Here is a 23,750-nt window from a genome sequence, read left to right on the forward strand (position 1 = left end):
GCAGAACTAAAATAGTCATCTGGAAATCAATAGGTTTGTTCTCGTTGAAGGTCAGGGGTGACATTCATCAGGGCCCACATGTAAATGAGTGGCTCATGATTAGCTAGAGCTCAGTTCAGCCAACAGGTTCTTTTCTCTCATCAAGTCAGCTAGGCAGGTCATGTTAATTTCCTGCTTGGCTTCTGAGTTCCTGTTTTGAAACCGTGCACATCACCCTGACTTTGAAGCAAACACAAGACTGTGTTGTTTAGAAAGTGGCATTCATGCATCCACCAACAGTGTTAAAAGCAATATGACTAATTTAGAGGTATTCATTGCAGGTTAAACGGTGGGAAGCAGGGTCTAAGAGGTTCCTGAGAATGGTAAAGTGACCCTGCTTTTAATAATCACAGCACTAGCTCCAATAGTTCCATGACACCTAATGTTCTCCATCTTCTCAGATGAAGCCAGGAAGAGCTGATGGAAAAGCAAAAGGTACTGTTATTGGGTTTTCGACTTAAAACACTCTCCACGTAGAATCTCTCTGTTTCCAACCTGTTACAGGGCTCTCTCCCTACTACCAGACTGAAACAGCTCTGACAAAGCCTCCAGGTTGACCTCTGTTCACCAATTCCCAAAACCACACTCATTTGGTTTTTCTGCCATATTTAATACTTGGTTCCTCTCTCCTTCTTGAAGTTATCTTGCTTTGCAGCTGTGTCACTTCCCTCTTTTCCCTGTTTTCTTTCTGCCTCCTGGCTCCTCCTTCTTTATGGCCTCCGTTCCCCAGACCTCAACTCTGAGCCAGCCCTAGATAACATAGCTCAAACCACAGGCTCCATTAGTACACGACACATTCAGGGGACTCACAAACCTCTCTCCTGCTCAGAAGCCTGTTGCACTCTCAATACTCTTGTGCTTCCAAATTTGCCACCTCTGCATATCATATGCATCTCAAACTCAGTATCTCTGGGGTAGAAAATTTTCATTTTCATTGGATTCTTAGGAGCAAAAAGGGTTCATGGCTGACCCTGTAAGTTATAGAAAGTTCTTAACAACCTGCCTTGGGAAAAAGCTTTTCTGTTTCTATCATCATCCCCAGTTTACAGAGGACAGCTCTGGACAAAGGGATGAAATCTGCCAACGTCATACAACTAAGAAGTAGATTCGAGCCCAGCAAATCTGCTATCCTGTGCTCCCTCTTAACATGCAGACAATCTGGGAAACTTCCAATTAATCATGTCATGGGTGTGTGAATAAGATGGGGCCTCACAGATTCACTTCGAAGCTTCCTCCAGAATTCATATGAAAGTTGGGTCTCTCCAGCAGTACCACAGAACAAAAAATACACCTTTGCTTTAAGGTAGCCAAGCAGAGAAAACTGACCATAGTAATATGGCCATGACATGCAAAAGACAAAACTCATGTATTGCATGATTCAAATTATACGCGCCAACAACAACTCCTTGTCTAGGCCAAAAACCTAAATATAATGTGTGATTCTCCTCTGCCTCCATCTTCCCAATGCACTAACTTCCACAGCCTCATGTCAACAGTCAACATGTCAGAGAAGGTAAGTTGCCTCACCATCTCTCAAATACAGGAGGAGCACCCTATCACTTTCAGGATAGTTCAGCCTCCTCAGCTTGGCTTAGAAGATTCCTTGGTATCGGGCCTCTGCCTCCTTCCTCCTGCATCTCCGTCACTCTCCTAAGAAGTATCCCACAGTCCAGCTACATATGATTGTGCGCTATTCTTGGAGTGTCAGTTCAATGCTCCCAATCCTGCCTGGAATGGCCCCCTTTACTCCCTTTTCATAGAGCTACCTCCTACTCAGCATGAAGCTTAAGTGAAACATTTCTGAAGCCCTATTCTGGTTTAGAGGTCTCTCGTTCTTGTTCCCATCACATGAGGTTCAGAGTATGTCACAAAACTTGAAATTCTTCTGCTATCACTGATTATTGTCTGAAGTGCTGACCTTATTTTATTTGATATTTAGCAAAACAGTAGACGATACCCATGAGTGTTCCACATGTATTTATGCAATGAACAAATAAGTGAACAAATGAGTGAAAGGATGAGTAGCCACTCCTCTGTCATTTCATCCTTCGGGTTCTCACTGCTTTTGGATGAACAGGAGGCTTTGTTCACTTTTTTACCCTACATCAATGATTACTCTAAGAGTCAGAGAGGCACCTGTGAAGTCTGGGTTGGGAGAGCTCCCTCTCCTGTGGCTCATTCTTTCTGAGACCACACAGATACCACCACCAGGCCTGGAACCCTTCTCCCTCCTGATCGGGACTCTTTGGGAATACGACTGCAGTGGTAATAAGGTCAGCAATATTTTTCATCCATATGAAGGCTCATAAATATGCATTTGAGCTAAGCTGACAGGAGGGAGCAGTCCTTGAAAGGACATAAAAAAGTTACAAAGATTTAGTGAAGTCCTCATCTAAAGTGTGTTTTCTTTTTAACAGAGTTTGCATTTAGCTCCTTTCTGCCTCACAGCTGGCCACCACCTGCTGAGAAAGGTGGACTTGGGAGGTTCGTCCTCTGCAGGTTATTCTTTTACCATCTTTCTGTTTGCCCCCCCCCCCCCACTTTCAACACTTGATCAAAAGCTCAGAACTACTCTAAAGGCAGAGATCAGGTCAGGAGGAGAGCTTTATGTGCCTGAAAAAGGGAGATGGAGCAGATACATTGCAGAGAACTCCCCTGCTTTTTTGACATTCAGATATTGTCCTGATCCTGCTCTTTGCCTTGGCCCACCTGCTGCCTCTGTGGGATCCTGGCAGGGCAGCCAGACAGTAGCTGAAACAGTGAAAACACACTCTTCCCAGATCTGACAGTCACCAGCAAAGGAAAATTTTTAAGAGTGAGCTGCAGCCAGTGGGGGGTGGAGATGCCAAAATGACTTTGAGACACTGAGGTCATTCCTAGTCGTCCTTCAGATTTCAAACTCAAACTTTGTTTCTCAAGTAATTGGTTAAATGTATGATAGTTCCAGTCTCCTAGTCTACTCTCTCATAGCATTTTATTTCCTTTAGAGGGCTTATCGCATTTACATTTTGTTCATTTGTTAATATTCACACCTCCCTTACTGGAACACATCTTCTCCGCCAAGGAAGGTGACCGTGTTGGCTTCGTCCATCACGGAATCCTCGGTACCTAGCCCTACCCTAGCACTTTTGGGCGCCCATTAAATATTTTTTAAATGCATGAATCAATCTTTCCAAATTTATCTAGTTTATTCACCTTATATGTAAGTTTATACTTTAACTTCCTAAATCTGTTTAACGATGCTTCTGATAAAAGCCTCTGAGATGGGCAAACTTCAAAAGCTGTGTGTCTGTGTGTCTACTGTAAAAATGAATATAAGGTGCTAGGAATAAGTGATATAACTAATTCATTTAAAAACTTATTAAAATGCCTCCATTACCAGTGGAGTTACTGGTAATGCTTAGAGTGTCACCAAGTTTTGTCTAGCACTCCTGATTAAGAAGTGACTGATTCATAAAATTTAGAGAGAAAAAATACCCTGTGCTATTACCCTGTTTTATAATGCTCACTTTTCTCATTCTCTCATTCATTATCTTATTATTTCCTTAGAATAAGCCCTATGAGTTAAAAGGTAGATCATATAATTCACTGACTTGCCTAATATCTGGCAAGATGAAAACACAGCCTTCAGTTTTCTGACTCCTAAGAAAGAATCCTTTCAGCCTTCCGTATTTAAAACCATTAGGAACCAGGCGTGGTGGCAGGCGCTTTTAGTCCCAGCTACTCAAGAGGCTGAAGCAGGAGAACTGCTTGAATCCGGAAGGTGGAGGTTGCAGTAGGTCAAGATCGCACCACTGCACTCCAGCCTCGGCAACAGAGAATCTGTCTCAAAAAAAATAATAATAAAACCATGAGGGGGCTGGGCACAGTGGTTCATGCCTATAAACACAGCACTTTGGGAGGCTGAGGCAGGCAGATCACTTGAGGTCAGAAGTTCAAGACCAGCCTGCTCAACATGACAAAACCCTGTCTCTACTAAAAAATACAAAAATAAGCCAGGTGTGGTGGCAGGCACCTGTAATCCTAGCTACTTGGGAAGCTGAGGCAGGGAGAATTGCTTGAATCTTGAAGGCAGAGGTTGAAGTGAGCCGAGAACGTGCCACCATACTCCAGCTTGAGAGACAGAGTGAAACTCTGTCTCAAAGAAATAAAAAATAAATAAAATCATTAGGAAAATACATCTCAAAGATTAAAAGATCAATATCCACATACAGTACAGTGCATTTACTCAGGTCACTGGATGTTTTATTTTTATAAACATTGTTAATGATTTCTGCTTATGGGTCCATTATATGCCCTGTGTTTAAAATAGTATCTAAGATATGAAGAGTCAGGTTGCTAGATATAAGATTAATATAAAAAAGTCAACTGTATATCTTTATGCTAGCAATAGTTAGACAAGATTTTTAAGACCTCCTCTGATTAAAAAACTATATAATTTTAATGAAAGACATTAAAGAAGATATATACAAATAGAGACCTTTTATGTTCATGGAAAAGAAGGCAATATTAAAAAGATGTAATTCTCCTCGTATTGAACTACAGAGTAGACACAATGCTAAAGTACAGCAGGATTTAATCTTAGAACCCAACAATCTGATTCTAAAATTTCTACGTAATAGGAAGAGCCAATAATGAAGAAAAAGAACACTATTGGTGGTGGGGCAAGGGTCACAGGGGGATGGAAACACACCTCCCATATACCAAGACCTATTATAAAGCTAAAGTAATTATGGCACTAGAGCAGGGATAGACACATGAACCAATAGAAAGTGTCAGAAACACCCATACATGTAAGAAACTTGATATACGATGCTGCAGATGAGAGGAGGAAAGAATGCCAGCTACTTACGTAGGAAATAAACCACTGCTTCTCATCATTTAGAAAAAATGATTTCAGATGGATCAAGAATATATGAAAAACAATGTTAAAATTTCTACCTAAAAATATTTTTATCACCTAAGAGTATGGAAAGAACATAAGTCATAAAGGAAAAGCTTGATAAACTCAACAATATTAACTATATTCAACTATTTTAATAATGAAACACAAACCACTAACCTGAAGATATTTGCAACACATAAAACTGACAAAGAAGGGCCAGACGCAGTGGCTCACACCTACAATTACAGCACTTTGGGAGGCCGAGGCGGGCAGATCACAAAGTCAGGAGATTGAGATCATCCTGGCTAACATGGTGAAACCTTGCCTCTACTAAAAATACAAAAAATTAGCTGGGCATGATCGTGCAAACCTGTAGTCCCAGCTACTCAGGACACTGAGGCAGGATAATCACTTGAACCTGGGAGGCGGAGGTTGCAGTGAGCCAAGAACACACCACTGCACTCCAGCCTGGTGACAGAGGAAGACTCCGTCTCCAAAAAAAAGACAAAGGATCAGCATGTAGAGACTATCAAGAATCAGTTACCAATGAAAGAAAGAATGACAGCAAAAGCATGCAAGAGAAGTAAACAAGCATTTAAGGCTTTGAATTTTTTGGCCATCTATATTTTCACAGAAGAGAAAACATAAATGGCCGAAAACCATATGAAAAGATATTAATGAAGGAAATGGGAAATATCATCACAGTTACACATAAGTTCATATTCACCAACCCGGCAAAAAGGAGACTCCTGACCATTTAGATTATTTCTTTTTTTTTTTTTTTTTGCTAGTATTAGCAAATATAATACTCTGGTTTCTCTTCAGGATTTAATCTTAGAAACCAGCAATCTGATTGTAAAATTTGTATGTAACAGGAAGAGCCAAGAATGAAGAAAAAGAACACTGTTGGTGGTGGGGTGGGAGGGGACGCAGGGGGATGGAGACACATCTACCATTTACACAATTCTCTTCAGATTGTGTAAATCTTTCACCTTTTATTAATACTAGCAAATAAAAATTTATACACACATAAGTATTAAAATATGATAAATACCATTGTAGGTGTATATTTAGATATATTTCTGATTATTTAAGATAAATTCTTATAAGTAGTTTAATGGTAGACATGTTTAGTGTAGATTTTTTTGAGATATATTTGCTCCAAATTGTCCTCCATACAATATTGTTAATTTACACAGTAGTATACGAGTATATTTCCTGCACCCTCCCCAACACTACTAAAAACATAAGTTTTGCCAAATTTACAGGTGAAAATTTGTCCACTGAATTTTTAATTTGTATTGATTTAAGTAATAGTGAGGTTAGAGATTTTTTGTTTACTGTTTTTAATTTGCACATGTTTACTCATTTAATTCGCTGCCCATTTTTCTACAAAAGTGTTTAAATTTTCTTAATGACACAGTAAGTTCTTAATATATATTCAGGATATTATTCCTTTCTCTGCCAAGCACATTAAACTTAATCATTTACCCTTTGCTTTTGTTTTTATTAGCTTAACTATAGTATTTATTTCCATTTTTATGTAGTCAAAGAAATCTTTTCCCTTCTGGTTCATTCTCTGATGTATCTTTTTGTTTTCTGAGACGGAGTCTCACTTACTCTGTTATCCAGGCTAGAGTTCAGTGGCGCAATATTGGCTCACTGCAATGTCCGCCTTCCAGGTTGAAGTGATTCTCCTGCCTCAGGCTCCCAAGTATGGGATTACAGGCATGCACCAACATGCCCATCAAATTTTTGTATTTTTAGTAGAGATGGGTGGATTCAACTCATCTCCCTCTTATCCCTCCTACAATAAAAATCTCTCATCCAAAGAAGGTAACAGCACCTTCCTGAAAGGGTCATTGTGAACATTAACTAATGTAACTTATAAACAGTAAAGCAATATATGAATGTCAATCATTAGAAGCCCCTCTATAAACCGGAGTTATGACACCACATGACCATCGGTTGACAGAGATCATATGTACCTGAGCAGATGCACTTGGAGATGACAACAGTCTAGAAAGTCAAACAGGAAGGAGACTCCGAGAGGAACTTTCATTTCACATTCCTTCACAGGTTCAGGAGTACAGAGCAGTCACGAGAAAGGCCACAGACAATGAGGGCTCTCCTACCTTACTTACTCCTCCCCTTCCTCCGCCAACTCTGTTTCTTTGTGTACCACCACTCTTGTGACCGACATGTCAGGGTGCTGCTCTCTGGCTTCCCTGATCGCCTGAGCCAGTGCCTGCCAAGATCAGGACAGAGAACAGCTGTGAGCTTGGAACAGTCTCCACCTTATGATGGCAAAATACATGCATGGTGATCACCTGGGACCCAACCTCAAGCCAAGAGGCACTCACTTCTTTATTTGAAGCAGCAGCAAGATTTGAAATGGGCTCATTGTCATTTTATAGATTGCTTCTCATTCCCTACATTTCCCAATCCTCTAGTCCACTTTCAAATAATGACACGTGGAAGAAACATGTTGGCTTTGAATCCCAGGCTTATTATACTCACTGTGAGATTTGGAGAAAATAGTCTTTGGAGCTTAGCACTCTTACCTGTAACCCGAGACCAATGCTGAGTTGTAAAGATGATTTTAAGGTTTTCTGTTGAGGTAATGATGGAAAGCAGCAGCATAGTGCCTGACCTAGACATTCAGGTGATAGTAGCCATCACCCAATTGCCTGAAACTGCAAGGCACAGGACCAAGCCTCGCTCATCTTTGTTCTCTTAGGCTGTCAGTAATTGTTTGAACTAAAATGTTTGCTGAACTAAAAGACTGCAGAAAAGATGTCTATAAACCTCTAGGGCACAAAACTAAAGAGCAGTAGCAACAAATATACAATTAGTAAAGCTAAAAAACAGAGACTGACTCATCTTCAGGTTATAAAATACAGGGCCCTATTTGACAGTTGACGAAACTGCAGGCTAAAAGATCAATGGGTCTTTCTCAAGGCCATCCAGCCTGTGAGAAGCAGGACAGGAGCAGGAAGGACCCACAGGGCTGACTCCAGTGGTTCACGGCCCCTTCCTTGGACCAAGTGGTAAGAAAGCAGAGTTTCTCTGGGTTTCATCAGAAAGTAAACTGTGTAAAAGTGTTGTGGCACAATGGAAAAATCCTATTTTTCAGAGGAGGAAAATGTCTTTCTTAATTATTGCTCATTTTGTTTTTAAAGAAGTTTTGGGAAGAAAACAACCAGAGAACAATACTCAAAGTCCAGGAAATAATTGTAAAGGCCGGGTGCAGTGGCTTATGCCTATAATCCCAGCACTCTGGGACACTGAGGCAGGCAGATCACCTGAGGTCAGGAGTTTGAAACCAGCCTGGCCAACATGGTGAAACCCAGTCTCTATTAAAAACACAAAATCAGCCAGGCATGCTTGGCACACACCTGTAATCCCAGCTACTTGGGTGACTCAGGCAGTAAAATTGCTTGAACCCGGGAAGCAGAGGCTGCAGTGAGCCGAGATTGTACCACTGCACTCCAGCCTGGGCAACAGAGTGAGACTTCGTCTTTAAAAAAAAAAAATATAAGTATAGGAAACAATTCTAAAACAAAGAGAAAATTTTGCCAGGACAGAGATTACCATATCTCATAAAGAAACTATGCATTTGAAGAAAAGCCGTGCAATTCTTTTCTTTGCTGTCAGCTGCCTAAAGGGACAACTGCAGTTCTTGTTTGCATGGTAGTTTCTGTCAGCTGAAAGGTTACTGAGCAGAACTCTAAGCCTCATTTCATAAAAAAAAAAAAAAGGTAAAGATACCAAAAAAAAATTAGACATCATTTTTATACCAAAAATTTTTTGCAAAGAAACCTGGAAGACACTTAAGGGTGCTTAAATTTCCACCAGGGAACAAACTGATGAGCCACCTGAGTCGGGATGAGACAGAAATGAGACACAGAACCAGCCTCCAACCTTGGCAGTAGCAGAAGTGTTTGTCAAGTGGGGAGAGTGAATGGCTGAGGGCTAGTGTGAAGCAGGAGTAGGAGCAGGTAGCTGGTTTCAGGGAAGGTCAGAGAAGCTCTTCAGTGTGTTGATTGGAATGGAAATAGGGAAGGGAGAGGAAGCACAGGGGTGCAGTTCTACTGTGTGTGTGTGTGTGTGTGTGTGTGTGTGTGTGTGTTCACAAGGAAGAAGAATAGAATGATCCAAACCCTTTACTACATGTTGGTTTGTGCAGTCCACCCTGGGAATAGCCAAAGACAAGGACAAGCTCTGGTGAGAGCCAAACGTATCTATAGATAAATGATCAAATACTTTACAGTAATCTGCCTACAGTAAATCAGGGCAATTGTTAAAGAGAAAATGTAGATGACACCCAAGGGAAGGCAACACGTGTAAAATACACTCTAATTAACAGAAAGTTTGGGAAAAGCAAAAACCGCTATAGTCATCTTGAAATATATTCAAAATTAGTTTGTTATAACTCCTTTCATTCTATAACATCAGCATACTAAATTAAATACTGTAAAATGTTAATTTATTATGGCAATAATAAGGATTATGAAAAAACTATCATATCTTACTGCCAAATTGAGAAATTACTTCTTAGAAAGAAATACGCTCTGAAGAGCAACTGCAGTGTAGTTTATCCCTCCCTGGTATGGAACTGAAAGTGTCATGACCAGCACAGGGTGAAGAATCTGCAAAGCAAGTTTCTGTAGAAGCATGCCTCTTTGATTTGCCAACAAAAAATACTTCTTTTCTTCTGTCTGGTCCAGTGAAAGTGTGCTTCCATTTTAAGATTCCTTTTAACGTAGGCAAGGAACTGAAAATGAGGTCCATGTTACGAAGGTCGCTACATGATCAACATTAAATTTTGACAGGAAAGCAATTTCATCATTTAATTTTAAGTAGCTCTGTCATCTCATTACAGGCTTTAAGGAGAAAGTGAACCCACAACAGCTTCTGCTGACAAGCATACCAAAAGCCACAATTACATTTCCTCAAAAATGTTGGACAGGTACGGTAGCTCACGCCTGTAATCCCAGGCACTTTGGGAGGCCGAGGTGGGTGGATCACCTGAGATCACGAGTTTGAGACCAGCCTGGCCAACACGGTGAAACCCCACCTCGACTAAAAACACAAAAATTAACTGAGTGTGGTGGCATGTGCCTATAGTCCCAGCTACTCAGGAGGCTGAGGCAGGAGAATCACTTGAAGCTGGGAGGCGGAGGTTGCAGTAAGCCGAGATCATGCTATTGCACTCCAGCCTAGGGAACAGAGGGAGACTCTGTCTCCCCCTACCAAAAAAAGTTTATGCTATCTCACAAACATACAAAGGCAAAATTTCTGTTCTCTTCATTTAGATATCTGACCTCAGTTTTAGAAAGGGCTGAAACATCCCTTCATTTACACAACAGCACTAAGGCTGCAAGGTCATCAGGATTTTTTTTAAGAGTTAGGTGTTATGTGTTATTTTGGTAGTTGTATTTCAGATTGCGTTTTTAATATTTGCCTTTTAGAAGCAGTACTACCTCGATTTGAATTTTTGGGTGAAACAGGCCAAAATATTCTTTTGCCTTTTATAACAAAACTATTTTGCCATTTGTTATAAAAGGCAAAAGAATATACATAAGTGAAACCTGAGTATAATACTGCTGGAAAGGTGGCATTTTAAAGTATGCAAAAGGCCTAGTTCAGTGGGGAAAGGGGAAGAAAAAACAATGGCTAGGAGAAGACTCTAGAGACGCTAGTTTGCACTTTCCACCATGCCAAAGAATGTGGGCTGTGCCTCACATATTCTAGGAATTCAATGAGTGCTTATTGAGAAGAGTCCCAGAGAGAGAGTAAGAAGCAGGTTTGCTCCAACTTGAGGTCAGGGGACTCTCAAGACTGTTCCAGTGGACAATAGAATAAGTCCCCTCTGGAAAGCTGGAAGCTTGTTTTCCGCATAGGTCATTCATTTTCCCACATAGGTCATTCATTTTCCCGTGGTAAACAGACAAGTGTACTAATCCTCTCCTAGGAATCTCCAGTCCTATGTCAAAATCCAGAGTCAAGGCAACCTTTTAGCCTCTAATAATGCTTAAGAAAAATTTTAAAGTACATTATGTATATGTAAGTCAAATCATGCTTACAAAGATAAAAAAAATTAGGAGTAATTTTCTTCTTAGGCATGAAAAAATCCATTTATCTCTAATCACACATGGGAAGCCTTTCTCAAATGAGAAATTCTGTTCTCTAAAATTCTCTTTCCTGAGCTCGGTATTATGTCCAGGCTATGTAACTATCATTAGCTCCTACTCCCCAGCTGAGATGGTCAATTGAGTATTTCTTTTCCTTCTCTTCAAGTTGTTATACAAAGAAAACAGCTTGGTCTCCTTTAAAGCTGAGTTAAAATCACTGGAAAAAAAAATTCTCAGCATCACTTGGGACTGCAGTCTAAAATTAAAACTGCTCTCAAAGTCTCCAGCAGTCCCATTCATCACCTGCTCGAAGCCATGCATGCTGCCAAAATTAACATTAGAATGGAAGCATGATTCTTTTAAAAAATTGTCAGAATCAATGTAAATTTTCACTTTGTAAGAAACCTTGTATTACCTCCCCTCCCCAAATAACAGCAATTTAATAAATAATTTTATTAAATTATTTATGCTTTTGTAGCTATCTTATGTACAGAAAACACTTGGTAGTAAATGGCTCAACTTTTCTAATGCCATAAATATACTTGAAAAGTTCCTCAAAGTAGGCACAGGTCAAGCTTAGAGGCTTTCTTCATTCTTTGGAAGCCGGTACATTACACTGCCATTCATTTTTAAATATTTGATCACTTGCTGTTAAACTAGGCACACATGAATCTGGTTTTTCGAAATCATCCAAATTACTCTGACCCAAAAGTGAATGTAAAGCGAGTGGGAAATAAAGAGAAATCTGTGTTTTATGCTGATTCAGAGGCAGGGAAGCTCGTATCCAGGCTGCGTCTTTATGGCCTGCTTAGGAGGTGGACTTCATCCAGGAGGTGCTGGAAGAAGAGGTTTACACAGATATGCGACATGATGACAAATGCGAAACTTAGAAAACAAACATGGTCATTTCTGGAACTCGAACTTATTTACCTGGTCGTGATCAATATCTGCATCTCCTGTAATCACAATGCGTTTCTCAATTCTTGTTTCAGAAATTCCACCTTTTACAGTCTAAAGGTCATAAAGAAGAAGAGGAAAAAACAGCAATCACTAAAGCATGTTTACACAGAGCAAACAGAGGTGGAGTTCACCCAGACCTGCTGATCATCATAAGGCTACATACACTAAGCAGCGGAAGGCTGATATTCTAGAGGCACTCTGTGCTTTATTTTTACGCTTAATAGAGAATCCTATTACTAAAGTTACGGTATCCACAAGTACTCCTCAACTGAGAGCAACCTTAAAAGTAATTTATCAATATTCAAGATGGCATCTGTCCCATCTTAATCTCACTTGATTAAGATAGGACAGACACTGAATCCAAGTAGCTCCTTTAGGGCATTCTGTTATAATTTCCCAAGTTTCTTTACTACTAGTTGGCCAATTTTTAAAAAGGAGAGTAGAGTAGGGAGAAATCAGTTATTTGCAGAATTGCAAGAAACTGTAAAAATTTAGGTATCTGTTTTCGGTTTGAGAAATTGTTTGGTGTGATAGATATATTTTTTCCCCATCACAGAAGACTTCTGTATGATTTGATGGTTTTGACTGACAGATTCTGAGCTGATTTTGTTCATTTCATTCAGTGCAATAATTTTAAAAAGGATTTGCTTTTGTTTAAGATATGGAAGATGGGTGAGATTTTTGTTAAATGTTTGATGACACCCTGCAGAAGTAGTCATGCATGGGGACATGGCGCATAGCTGGACAAAGGCTGTGGAGGTGCCTAGAGGAAGGCGATCTCAAACAAAATGCCTCACAGGGTTATGGGCTCCCTGCAAGCTGAGAGTGCCTGGGCACATTGGATGAGGCTGAGGAGATCATCCGGCTGTGACCTTCTAAAGAGTCAATAAGCAAATTCCACACCATCCTGGGAAAGCACACATCCCACCTTTACAACTTGGATAAATGCACACTCTCAGTCACAAGTGACGGCATTTTACTGTAAGAAACAAGACTTATCACTAAGTTTAACAACTGCATATGCTTTAAAATGAACACCAACAGTATCTTGCATTTATGTGGCATTTTAAAATTTTGCTGTTTTGTAAACTGTTGTTGAAACATGGGTTGGAAAGGGCACAAAGGATACCTTTAAGACCTTTAGATACTAATCCAAAGTAAAAATAGAAGCAGAAGGAAATAGTGGAAAATAAGGCTGGAGTTGGAAATCTGATGACTTCAGCATGCATCAGAATAACGTGGAAGCTTCTGAAGACACTTCCAGGGTTTCAGGAGGGCTGGAGTGGGGCCTTGTTATTTATACTTCTAATGATGCTCCAGGAGAAGCTGATGCTGTTGATCCAGGGACCACTGGTTACCCAGTGCTAAACATTTAGAGAATATTGGTGAGAGAGGAAGGAATGCCATACCCCAAATCAGCATACTAGCAATCTTAAATAAATGAGGAAAATTCTCTCAAGCCTGTAATCCCAGCACTTTTGGAGGCCAAGGCGGGTGGATCATGAGGTCAAGAGATTGAGACCATTCTGGTCAACATGGTGAAACCCCGTCTCTACTAAAAATACAAAAAATTAGCTGGGCATGGTGGCACGCGCCTTGTAATCCCAGCTACTCAGGAGGCTGAGGCAGGAGAATTGCCTGAACCCAGGAGGCAGAGGTTGCGGTTAGCCGAGATCGCGCCATTGCACTCCAGCCTGGGTAACAAGAGTGAAATTCTGTCTCAAAAAAAAAAAAAAGAGGAAAATTCTGTATTTTTTGAACAACTTGCTGAAAATTTTGAATGATGGCCTTCATTTACTTGCTTTAGTCAGGAGGTCTGGCTTAATAAAAGTAGAAACATAAGTTTGTTTTTATAAATTATAAGTTTTATTAAACTATGCTTTTATAGCTATCTTACATACAGTTATTCATAACATATTTTTACCCCCTTGTACTTTACAAAAGTGCAATTTGGTTTGAATGCATTTGTCAGTGGAGCCTAATTTCTTGGATGCTTTAAACGAAGGCATTTTTATTCCACTGGCACTGTCTGTATCTTACTTGGAAGCGTGTACAGGAACAGAGAAAGAATTCGGAAAAGATTCTGTCTGTAATGCACCATCCTCTCCCTATGATCCCCTGCATTGCTTTACCTTGGTGATGTGTGTGGTTGTCGTTGTTGACACGGACTCAGATGTGATGGTTTGTGCAGTCAGTAACGTGCCTGAATCACCACCAGCCCCGCCATCAATCTTTGGATAGTTGGGGGAAAAATACAAAGTAATGCTTAACTTCCATTATGTTGTCAGAGAAGACCCCCACCCCATCGAATATGCAGCTTTTAAAATCTATGCGTTTTGCATGTTTGTAGTGGTAATTTACTGCCCCAGAGAGCAGCTAGTATTTAAAACCAAGTAGAGGCAAAAGGCTAGGTGCACATGGAGAAGTAAACTCCACTGTGTGGGTGGAGAAAAAAGAGGAGAATGGACGAGAATGGACACAGGAGGTGGGACTGCAAGCTACAAGGGAATGATGACAGAATTTGTCTGAAGGACATTTGCAGAAGCTGGAAAAAGAAACTAGAGAGACAGGCAGAGAAGTTTCCGCAGTGACCAGCAGCGCTGAGTTTGTTATGTTTTAAGCACAGGTGGGTAAAAATAGATAAATATTTTATCAGATTACCATGTAACAGAACCTGACTAGGACACACTGAATCTGCCTGATTTGGTTATCTGCTTACCTGAGTAGATTTTTTTTTTATCAACTACATTGTTCCTGTAATAGTTTATATTTGTGAGCATATATATGGGCACATATATTTCAATACTATACATACACATGTGCTCTCTACATACATATATATAAATCCCATACATATGTTAAAATAAATTTTAACTTGTTTGCTTTGATATTGAAAGGTGCAGAAGGTCCTAGAGTTTCCAAAGGGAAACAATGAAGCAAATCAATAGTCTAATAGTTTATGTTAAGATCACAAAACATATTTGCCTTCTGTTTCCTGACACTGACGAAAGAAAGTAACTGGATGGTACAGAGTCTCTCTGACTGTAAGAGGAAAGCTCTTTCCAACGTGGGTCATGCACCTGTACTTCTTCGTTCTGGCAACTTACCACAATACAGACACATGACTAATGCTCCCCGCCGCAGTCATTTATAAGAAACCTATTTGTGCTTATGTGGGATCGATGCACACACAGGGATGCCATACCCAAAATAATTTTCAGAAACGTTTCAAATGTGCCCACATTAAACCTTTTAAAAATATATTGAGAAGACAATAACCTGACCTCCTCCACCGTGATACAATTCTACCACAGAAGGTTCAATTTCTCAGTGAAGAAAATATTTATCGTATATTCTCTTTTGAAATGATTAATGCTTTCCCTTTTTTTTTGTTATTCTTAAGGTTAAACATCTTAATGCTTATTTCAAATCTTTACAGAACCAATGTGTGAAAACCTAAAATCAAACACACAAATCTTGTAATTCTTTAGACACATGGTATCACCATTCACATAAGAATGACTACATATGTCTTTTAAAAAAATCCCACATGAAGCCTACACAAATGTGTATGTGCATGTATGTGTTATTACAAGCAAGAATGAGTTGACTGTGTCTATTTTCATGGAGTTACAGAGGGAAGGAAGCCTAAATTACATCCACAACTAGATCCAATTATTAATCCATGAATTTTATCAGATAAACCTTGCAAGACAATTTGTTTCCTAAGTGTACACATTCTTGGATATGTCAACCCAGAAATGCCTTTCAATAATATGAATAAGATTGATACTCCCTGTCCTAAATAATCATATGTACAGTTCCCCTATAATTATTGGGTTGCCGATTGAATTGCAGTTCTCTGTCTCAATCTAAGAGAGAAAAATAGCAAATTATGTTGTTGAAGTACAGTTACAAAGTGGAGATACAAAAGCTACATTAAAGCCAGAAATGTGTAAACTAAGAGAAGAAAGAATGAAAACACAGACACACTAAGTGAAAAAAGAGTTTGAGCAGTCCAAGGCTAGAGCTTCTGTACCTGTGGAGACTCATATGTGATGGTTTTGGTCTCAGTTTGGACAATGGGGACTTCCTTGGTGGAGATTTCTGTCCTTTGTGAGGCATCAGAAATTGTTACCATCTCTGTTTTTACCACTGGTGGCTGGGGTGGAAAAGGAAGGGAAAAATAAATTCTAGAGGTAACAAAGTAAAAGTGCTTAATGGAACCTTCACAAATAATTGTCAGAAACATACCCAAACACACACTCATGCACAAAAGAAAAGAGTAAAGCAAATAACGTAAAACAAACAAAAGGAAAAATTTTCCTTCAAATATATCTTATGTACACATACATACATGTGGATATACACATACATGAATGTGCACATGTGTGTATACACATACATGAAAAATAAGCTGACATGATGGCTTCCTAAATTATGTTACTCTTCAAATTAAGATGGTCCCCAACTACTTACACATCAAGCCTAGTATATAGTCACACACACACACACACTCTCTCTCTAGCTTTGGGCAAGTAATAACAAATTGAAAAGAAAATAGAATGAACTATGTGAAGTGACCTGTCTCTATTTTTATCATAGTTTAAAGGACCACATAGTTTGTGTGAAGCCTCACTGCCTTTAACTGGCACACCAGCTAGGTAGGCTAGGATTTGTTCTTCTGCCCAAAATGCCTTTTCTGCCTGATTGTTAACAGACACACCATTTTCAGAAAGGATGTCTTCAAGTGTTACTGTTTTCAATTATACTTGTCTAAAACTTGCAGTGTTTCTTCTGTATTACATAAGTTAAAATGCTCTATCTAAAATTACTCCATCCATGTGGCACCAACGCTTTGAACAATTTAAAACATTATGTTCGACGGCTTATTAGCATTGTAGTCTGTCGAGTATGCATGATTAATATTAATGCAATACCAGACTATACTACTACCAAAATACTGCAGTGCTTTCTTTGAGAGAACATTCTCAACAGGGATAATTATTTAAAGAAGAGTAACCATATGTCAAATACAGAACAGTTCAAAGTGTTCGAAGGCTCTTGAAAAATCTTCTCTGAAGTGAAACAGAAGTTTAAAAGTAACATGGTTAAAATCCACTTCATTATTTTAAGACAAAGTCACTTCAACATTTTCCATCCCATCGAAGAGAACAAAATAGGAATAAATCTCTGTACTGTAGGCATTTCACATTAGAATCAAGAAATATTCCCAAGGAAGTAAACTCTCCCTCAGCCTAACTCCCAAAGGAGAGACACTGCACCGAGTGACCAAGGCTTAATCTAAGAGAAGTCTGAAAAGTTCTCTTCAAAGAGAAAAGAAAAAGATTCTTATCCAATGTAGACAATCCATCAGACATATCATCATCTGGCAACAACTCCAGAATTGACATTAGGATGGACTGAGAAGAGAGGATCTCCTCCTATCAATTAGCCTAGCCTCTGGTTGCCTGGAAGGATAGAAAGGCTCTTAACCAAACCATATAAACCCTGGAATCCAGAAACGGAAATCACAGTGGCATTCAGGAAATAACATTCTCATCACTGCTGGATACTGCATTCGGAGAATCACAGTAATCAGAGCCTGCTGTCGTTTCTAAAACTCTGAAGTTGAAGAGTAAAAGAATGAGCCAAGAAGTCAAACCCAGTCATGACATCAGGAGCACACGCACTCAACAGTGACCATTTTTTTTTCAACATTACATACACATTTTTCTAATTAAACCAACAGGAAAAAAAAAAGGCATTTAGTGTGAGGAAGCAGTGCAACTAAAGACAAAACAGTTGGAAACACCCAAAACATGCAAAGAAAAATTTAAATGTGGAAAGGGAAGGAACACTGGATGTGGTGCTTGCAGGAAAGTTTACCCTACAGGTGTCCAGTGGCAGCAGAGAAGCTGGAACCCATGAACTGAGCTGGCGGAAAATCCACAGAGCAGTGCCTTCCCCCTTCCTCCCATGAGAGAGAACATTCAGATTCTTGATGAAAAAAGCTGAAGAACTGGGAGGACAGGAGAAGAAAGGCAGGAGTTCCCCACCTGAGAAGCAGCTCTAGAGTTTGGCTCCCACTTGGGACTCCCATTTACCTCTGAACAACAAATAATTTGTGGCAAAACATCAGTGTCAACATGGGACACCTCTCCGTTAACTTTCTGTGGCTCTTCCTCTGCTTCTTCTCCCACGTCTTGCTTAAGAGCGCCTTCGTGTACACTCTTCTCTCCGGGGATCTTTGGGGCACCTACATTTTCCTGGATCAGTGTTTCTACTGTGATTACACTGGCACCTGCGTGTGTGACTGGGCTGGCTTCGGGCACTGCTTCCTCCCTCTCTACTACCTTGGCTGCCGGGCGGGGTTCTTCCTCCACCTCTTCTTCACACTCCTGTTCCTCTCTGATGGTGCCCTCGGTCACTCGGTGGTGGGGACGGTACTCTCCCACGTCTTCCTCCTCACTCTCACTGCTGCTGCTGCTCTCAGAAGACAGGGAGGTGGAGTCTTTTTGTGTCACAGGCTCCACCTTACGTATCTCCCCAGGACCACTCCCAGGTGATAGCTCTTTACCATTCATTTCTTCTGTGATTACTCTTTCGTCTTTCCCAACCTCTGCCCGCTTCTTCTCCTCCACTATATTCAGAGTCTCATGTGAACTCTATACAAAAAAAGATGGATGAGGGAAAACAAAAATAGATGAATAAATAAAAAGCATGGAATCCCAAATTAACTGATGGCAGATTCATGTCATGGAGAAAAACAAAGATGATAATGATGGCTGACTGAAAGGGAAGCGGGGCAAACGTGAGGGCGATGAGGAACGTGAGGCAATGGTGTTAACATGGAAAAAAGGGGAGAACCTTAACAGCATCCCTGGCTCCAGTGCAAGGCCCTTCTGACTCAGGAGCACGTGTCTGCGGAACAAAAAGCAACCGAGGACACAAAATCAATACAGTTTTACCTCAACAACCACTGAAACAAACATCTGACACTGCAAAGACAAAACAGCAAGAATGGACATCTACAGAAACCTCTGCTCAAGGTCACATAGAGGACAATCAAGACAAATTGCCAAAAAGCTTACAAAAAGACATAGAAACACAAAAACAGCCAACATCCTCCCAAAGAAGTAGAATGCTTTTATTATAGATGCAGCTATAAGCTCTACCTATGCAGTTTGAAATGGTTTAAAAAAATGAAATTATGCCAAAGCTGGCTCATCATCTTAAAGGAAAAATTTGAAAACTTTTAAAACCTATTTGACAGTTTGGGTTTTAATCAGACTATAATACCTAGCCTGGAACCCTGATTCCTAAATGAACATAGCACCAAAGAGATGAGACTTTTATTTTTTGCTGGTTTTCTTTAAAAAAAAAAAAAAAGTTTTAATTGACAAAATTATAGTTGGCCTTAGAAGTCTATTAACATGAAAGTGTTCATTCCAGAAATGGCTATTAACATTCCAATTCCAATCATGGGTAAGCAAAGTCTACATTATATATTAGGGTAGATGTCAAAGGTAGTTCCAAGTGATTTCTCTTTCAGTTTAGCTCTTCCACTAGCATCTTTGAAATCTAAAATGAGTCAACTTTATTATATGACATGTTCACTCCAATCCCCTGCAGACATCTATTTCTTGGGAGTAAATTAATGTATTCCAGTTGAGTCATACAGCACTAAATGTTCAATAAATATCTGTTGACTGAATACATGAGTAACATAAATTACTGTCCTATGGTATTATTAATTAGGGTGGAAACTTGTTTGTACAGAGGAGTTTGTTTTAAAGTCTTACATTTTTCTCACACTTAAAAAAGTCTGCTTTACAATGATACAACTCAAGCATGGCCAACTTTCTGACATTTAGGTGGCACTACTGCCTATGAGCTAACTTAAAAACAAATCGGCGGAGTGAGGAGCCCTATTTATTCACAAAGGTGACTCCACACTGGATGGAGAAGGGCACCATGCCACTGAGTCCTCTGGATACTGTTGTGTAGTTGCCAAGGTACTAACTGGACTGGAGCTGTTGCCTGTAACGGACAGCAGGGTTGTGCTCATTTTCCCAGACACATGGACAACCATGAGCTGAAGATCCTAACGTGGCACACTTCTCTGCGGCACTGTCAACACCTACTCACAAACTCTCTTTGACCTGCCCTATTACTCTACAATGAATGGAAAGGGCATGCTTTCACTGATCCAAATAAATAGCATGTAAATCACGTTACTAATAGAAGATAGTTATCGTTCCAGTTTTATTGAAAACTCAGAGGTTTTAGATATTAAACTAAAAGAACTCTCAATCTATTTTGATAAACAGCATTTAACCATGACTATTTACAATAAAGATATCCAGTGACCAGAACATTTCTGAAACATACATTCCATTATGAGTACAGGTCAGTGAATTACTATTACTGTTGTATCTTAACCTCAGTTGGCTGGATAGGTTCTGCCCAAATTCAGGGAATTCCTCAGGGTCATTCAAAAACAATTAACTCATGGAGCATGGAAGGCACTTCAGACTTTTCCATATGAACAGAATTTAAAAAATAACACGCCATCAGAGAATGCCGGGAATTTGGGTTTTGAAAACATCAACTCTGCAAAGTATATTTGGCTTCTAACTGGTTGAGAGTTTCCCTCTGCTTAACGGCTCAGACTCTGGAACTTAATGATTTAAATTATTCTCTGAATTTAGGCAGATTTTTTTTTTCTTTGAAAGAAGCAGGAGAAACATCCAATCTATATCTTTTCTTCATGTTCCAATTCGGTCACTGTTTCTTGAATGTTTCTCCCAGGAAGAATTAATTTCACCAGTATAAGCACTGGAGAGAATGGTGCCTGAATATTTAAAAAATGAAAATCTCTCTCATATGTGGCTTTTAGTAAGAGGGGAAACAAAGCAAAATGCACCTCAAGCAAGTGTGAGAAGGGCGAGGAAGAAAGCTTTTCAGAAGGTGCATTAGTGCTCACAACAGCGCCCTCTGCTGTCCAAGTGGTGGCTGAAGTGAAGGTGGCTTTCATGCTATCAGAAAAGCCCTTTCCACTAAACAAAATTGATGTTATCTCCTCTTCTAGGCTCTAGAGAGGTCAGAAAAGGAAGAGCAAAGAATTAGCACCAAGTCAGAACAGACAGCAGTGACCTACTGAAAGAAAGGAAAGGTTACACAAGAAAGAACAACAGAACAGCATAAAATGAAAGAAAGATGAGAAGATTCCGTAGCAGGCTTATGCAGAGATTTGCCTGAGCACCAGCTTTTCCACCCTGCTTGAAAATCTTGGATAGCTGCAACCTACAGAAACCAGTGAAAACTGCTTGGTTGATAACAAATTGAGCACAACTGACCCACCCAAATGCTATTTCATATATTCTTGAGGCAGTTCCCTGGCCTTTTTCTGCACAGGATGGCCTCTTCAGTGGCCCTCCACTTGAAATGCTTATTTCTGTGTTAGAGCTTGGCAGTCCTCCCTTTCCTGCCTCTAAGGCCCTTCTTTGTCCTTCTCTGCACATTCTGAGCCTTTCCAATTTTCTCATGTCCCTGGGGCCCACTTCTTATTCCGTATTTTGTGTAAGGCCTTCCCCCACCACTCCAGCTCCTACAATCTCTTCCCTACTCAATACCACCTTAACTCTCTGTACAACAAGCATTCTGACAGCAGCCCACATTAATTCCCTGGGGCATGCTAAATATGCCACAGAATAAATAAATTATCCCTCCCCCTTGTTTTTTCACCAAAAGAACACGTAAAGAAAAATAAATCAAAATAGGAAGACAAATTCAGAGTTGAAAGCTCAATGAGCAACATGAAAATTATTTCTCCCTAAAAAACCATGAAAGCAAGTTTAACTTCTCTGTGTCTGGCTCTTAAACAACGGCTCCTGACCTGCCTGAGGCACAACAGAACTGTCCTCAGAAACCTGAAATGTCAATACTCATGTCAGAGTGTGCGAATAATTCCTAATAAACCCCACTATTCAGAATTTTTTTTTTTTTTTTTTTTTTTTTTTTTTTTTTTGAGATAGAGTCTTGCTCTGTCGCCAGGCTGGAGTGCAGTGCAGTGATCTCAGCTCATGGCCACCTCTGCCTCCCAGGTTCAGGCAATTCTGCCTCAGCCTCCCCAGTAGCTGGGATTATAGGTGTGCGCCACCACACCCAGCTAATTTTTGCATTTTTAGTAGAGACGGAGTTTTGCGATGTTGACCATGCTGGTCTCGAACTCCTGACTTGAGGCGATCCGCCCTCCTCAGCCTCCCCAGTAGCTGGGATTACAGGTATATGCCATCATGCCCAGCTAGTTTTTGTATTTTTAGTAGAGACGGGGTTTTGTCATGTTGGCCAGGCTGGTCTCGAACTCCTGACTTGGTGATCCACCCTCCTCAGCCTCCCAAAGTGCTGGGAATACAGGCGTGAGCCACCGCACCTGGCCACCATTCAAAAATCTTAAAGAAAAATCAGTGACACTCCCAAGGGGCACCTTCATACACTGAGCTAAGAAGGGTGAGGTGAGTAAGCACTTGCAATATTCAGGAGAGAAAAAAGCTTCTGGTAGCTTCATTACCATCCCTAGGTGGGTGGATGGGGTGCCCTTCCCAGTAAGAGATCACTGGGGTGTTTAAAGAAACGCCATGCATTTCGTTATTCAATGACATACCTTCAAAAGTGCCTTGAAGTTACAACATATATAATCTCTTAGGAGAGAACAGTCTATGCAAGTTTAAGTCATCATAATGCATACAAAATGTTAAGAGGATTACAACAGTTATTTACCCATTAAAGATTAAATGGGTTGGTTTTCAATTTTCTGCTCTACTCTCAAAATTGTTCAAATTCAAACGACAGCCACTTTGAAAGTTCAATGTATTTTTTTTTTAAAAGAAACGATTACTGCTTTTTTAAATAGCTATAAAACCCATATTATAGATATTTGGAAAATGTGGTCAAATTATGTACTTACGCATAATTTTTTAAATTTTACTTTCAATAAGAATTTTAATTCAAAGATAAATGAGAACCCCTGCAACAGTAAAATGAAGACATGACAAAGGCAGAAACTGAAAAGGTACTCTGCTAAAGTCAAAGCACTACAGTGGACAAATGCTCACCTACTTTCAACTAATAGTAGTATGTTATTTGAAGAGAAAAAAAAGATGCAACGTAGGTGGTCAATAAGTGTTTGCTGGGCACACAGATGAATGGATGATTGTAATAAGAACAATCTATCTGCATGTCATGTAAGTATGTATTTTTCTGCATATATTGGAGAGGAAAAGAACAAAAAAAACCAGTAACTTCAAGTACAGATAAACCATTTGGGGGCTTTTCCAGATTTAAATTTCACATTAATATCACTTGAACATGACTTCTGTGACAAGATATTTTATACTGTACATTCCCAAAACATGAGATCCAGAAAAACAATAATAATTTTAAGCATCTCCACTATAATGTCAAAGTTTCCTACTGCAAAAAGTCCACAAGAATATCACTTTAAATTTGATCGAATGATACCATGTGATAGCTTCTGGAGGATAGGTTATCAAAAATATGTAATATTTCAAAGCATGTGATATTATAGTCCTCATTATACACATGGAGTCTAATTGGCTTTGGTTTCAGGCTAGCCTTCAAAGTATATAAATGTCACTTGGTGTAGCTTCATGACATTATCTTTCTCATTTGCAACGTTCTGAAAATATTTCATCTCAACTAGG

At 39.8% G+C, this 23,750-nt stretch overlaps 1 protein-coding gene across 50 annotated transcripts in view; it reads right to left on the reverse strand.

The window, feature by feature from the left end:
• Positions 1-23,750, reverse strand: part of EPB41L2 (erythrocyte membrane protein band 4.1 like 2) — a 225,724-nt gene that overhangs the window by 12,289 nt on the left and 189,685 nt on the right. For 14 of the 50 annotated variants that reach the window (XM_035296699.3, XM_002746956.6, XM_054254436.2 and 11 more), the window contains 5 exons: positions 18,129-18,689; positions 16,061-16,183; positions 14,154-14,252; positions 11,992-12,072; positions 7,060-7,172 (listed from right to left, as the gene is read on the reverse strand). In XM_035296699.3, coding sequence (XP_035152590.3) covers positions 7,065-7,172; positions 11,992-12,072; positions 14,154-14,252; positions 16,061-16,183; positions 18,129-18,689 — 972 coding nt within the window. In that variant the 3' untranslated portion in view covers positions 7,060-7,064. Of the gene's footprint in view, positions 1-7,059; positions 7,173-11,991; positions 12,073-14,153; positions 14,253-16,060; positions 16,184-17,910; positions 18,690-18,891; positions 18,946-20,950; positions 21,119-23,750 lie in introns of all 50 variants that reach the window. The other 36 variants (XM_078370094.1, XM_035296686.3, XM_035296696.3 and 33 more) reach the window with 13 other exon arrangements.

The sequence above is a fragment of the Callithrix jacchus genome, chromosome 4 (assembly GCF_049354715.1).
Source record: "Callithrix jacchus isolate 240 chromosome 4, calJac240_pri, whole genome shotgun sequence".
Lineage (NCBI taxonomy): Eukaryota > Metazoa > Chordata > Mammalia > Primates > Cebidae > Callithrix > Callithrix jacchus.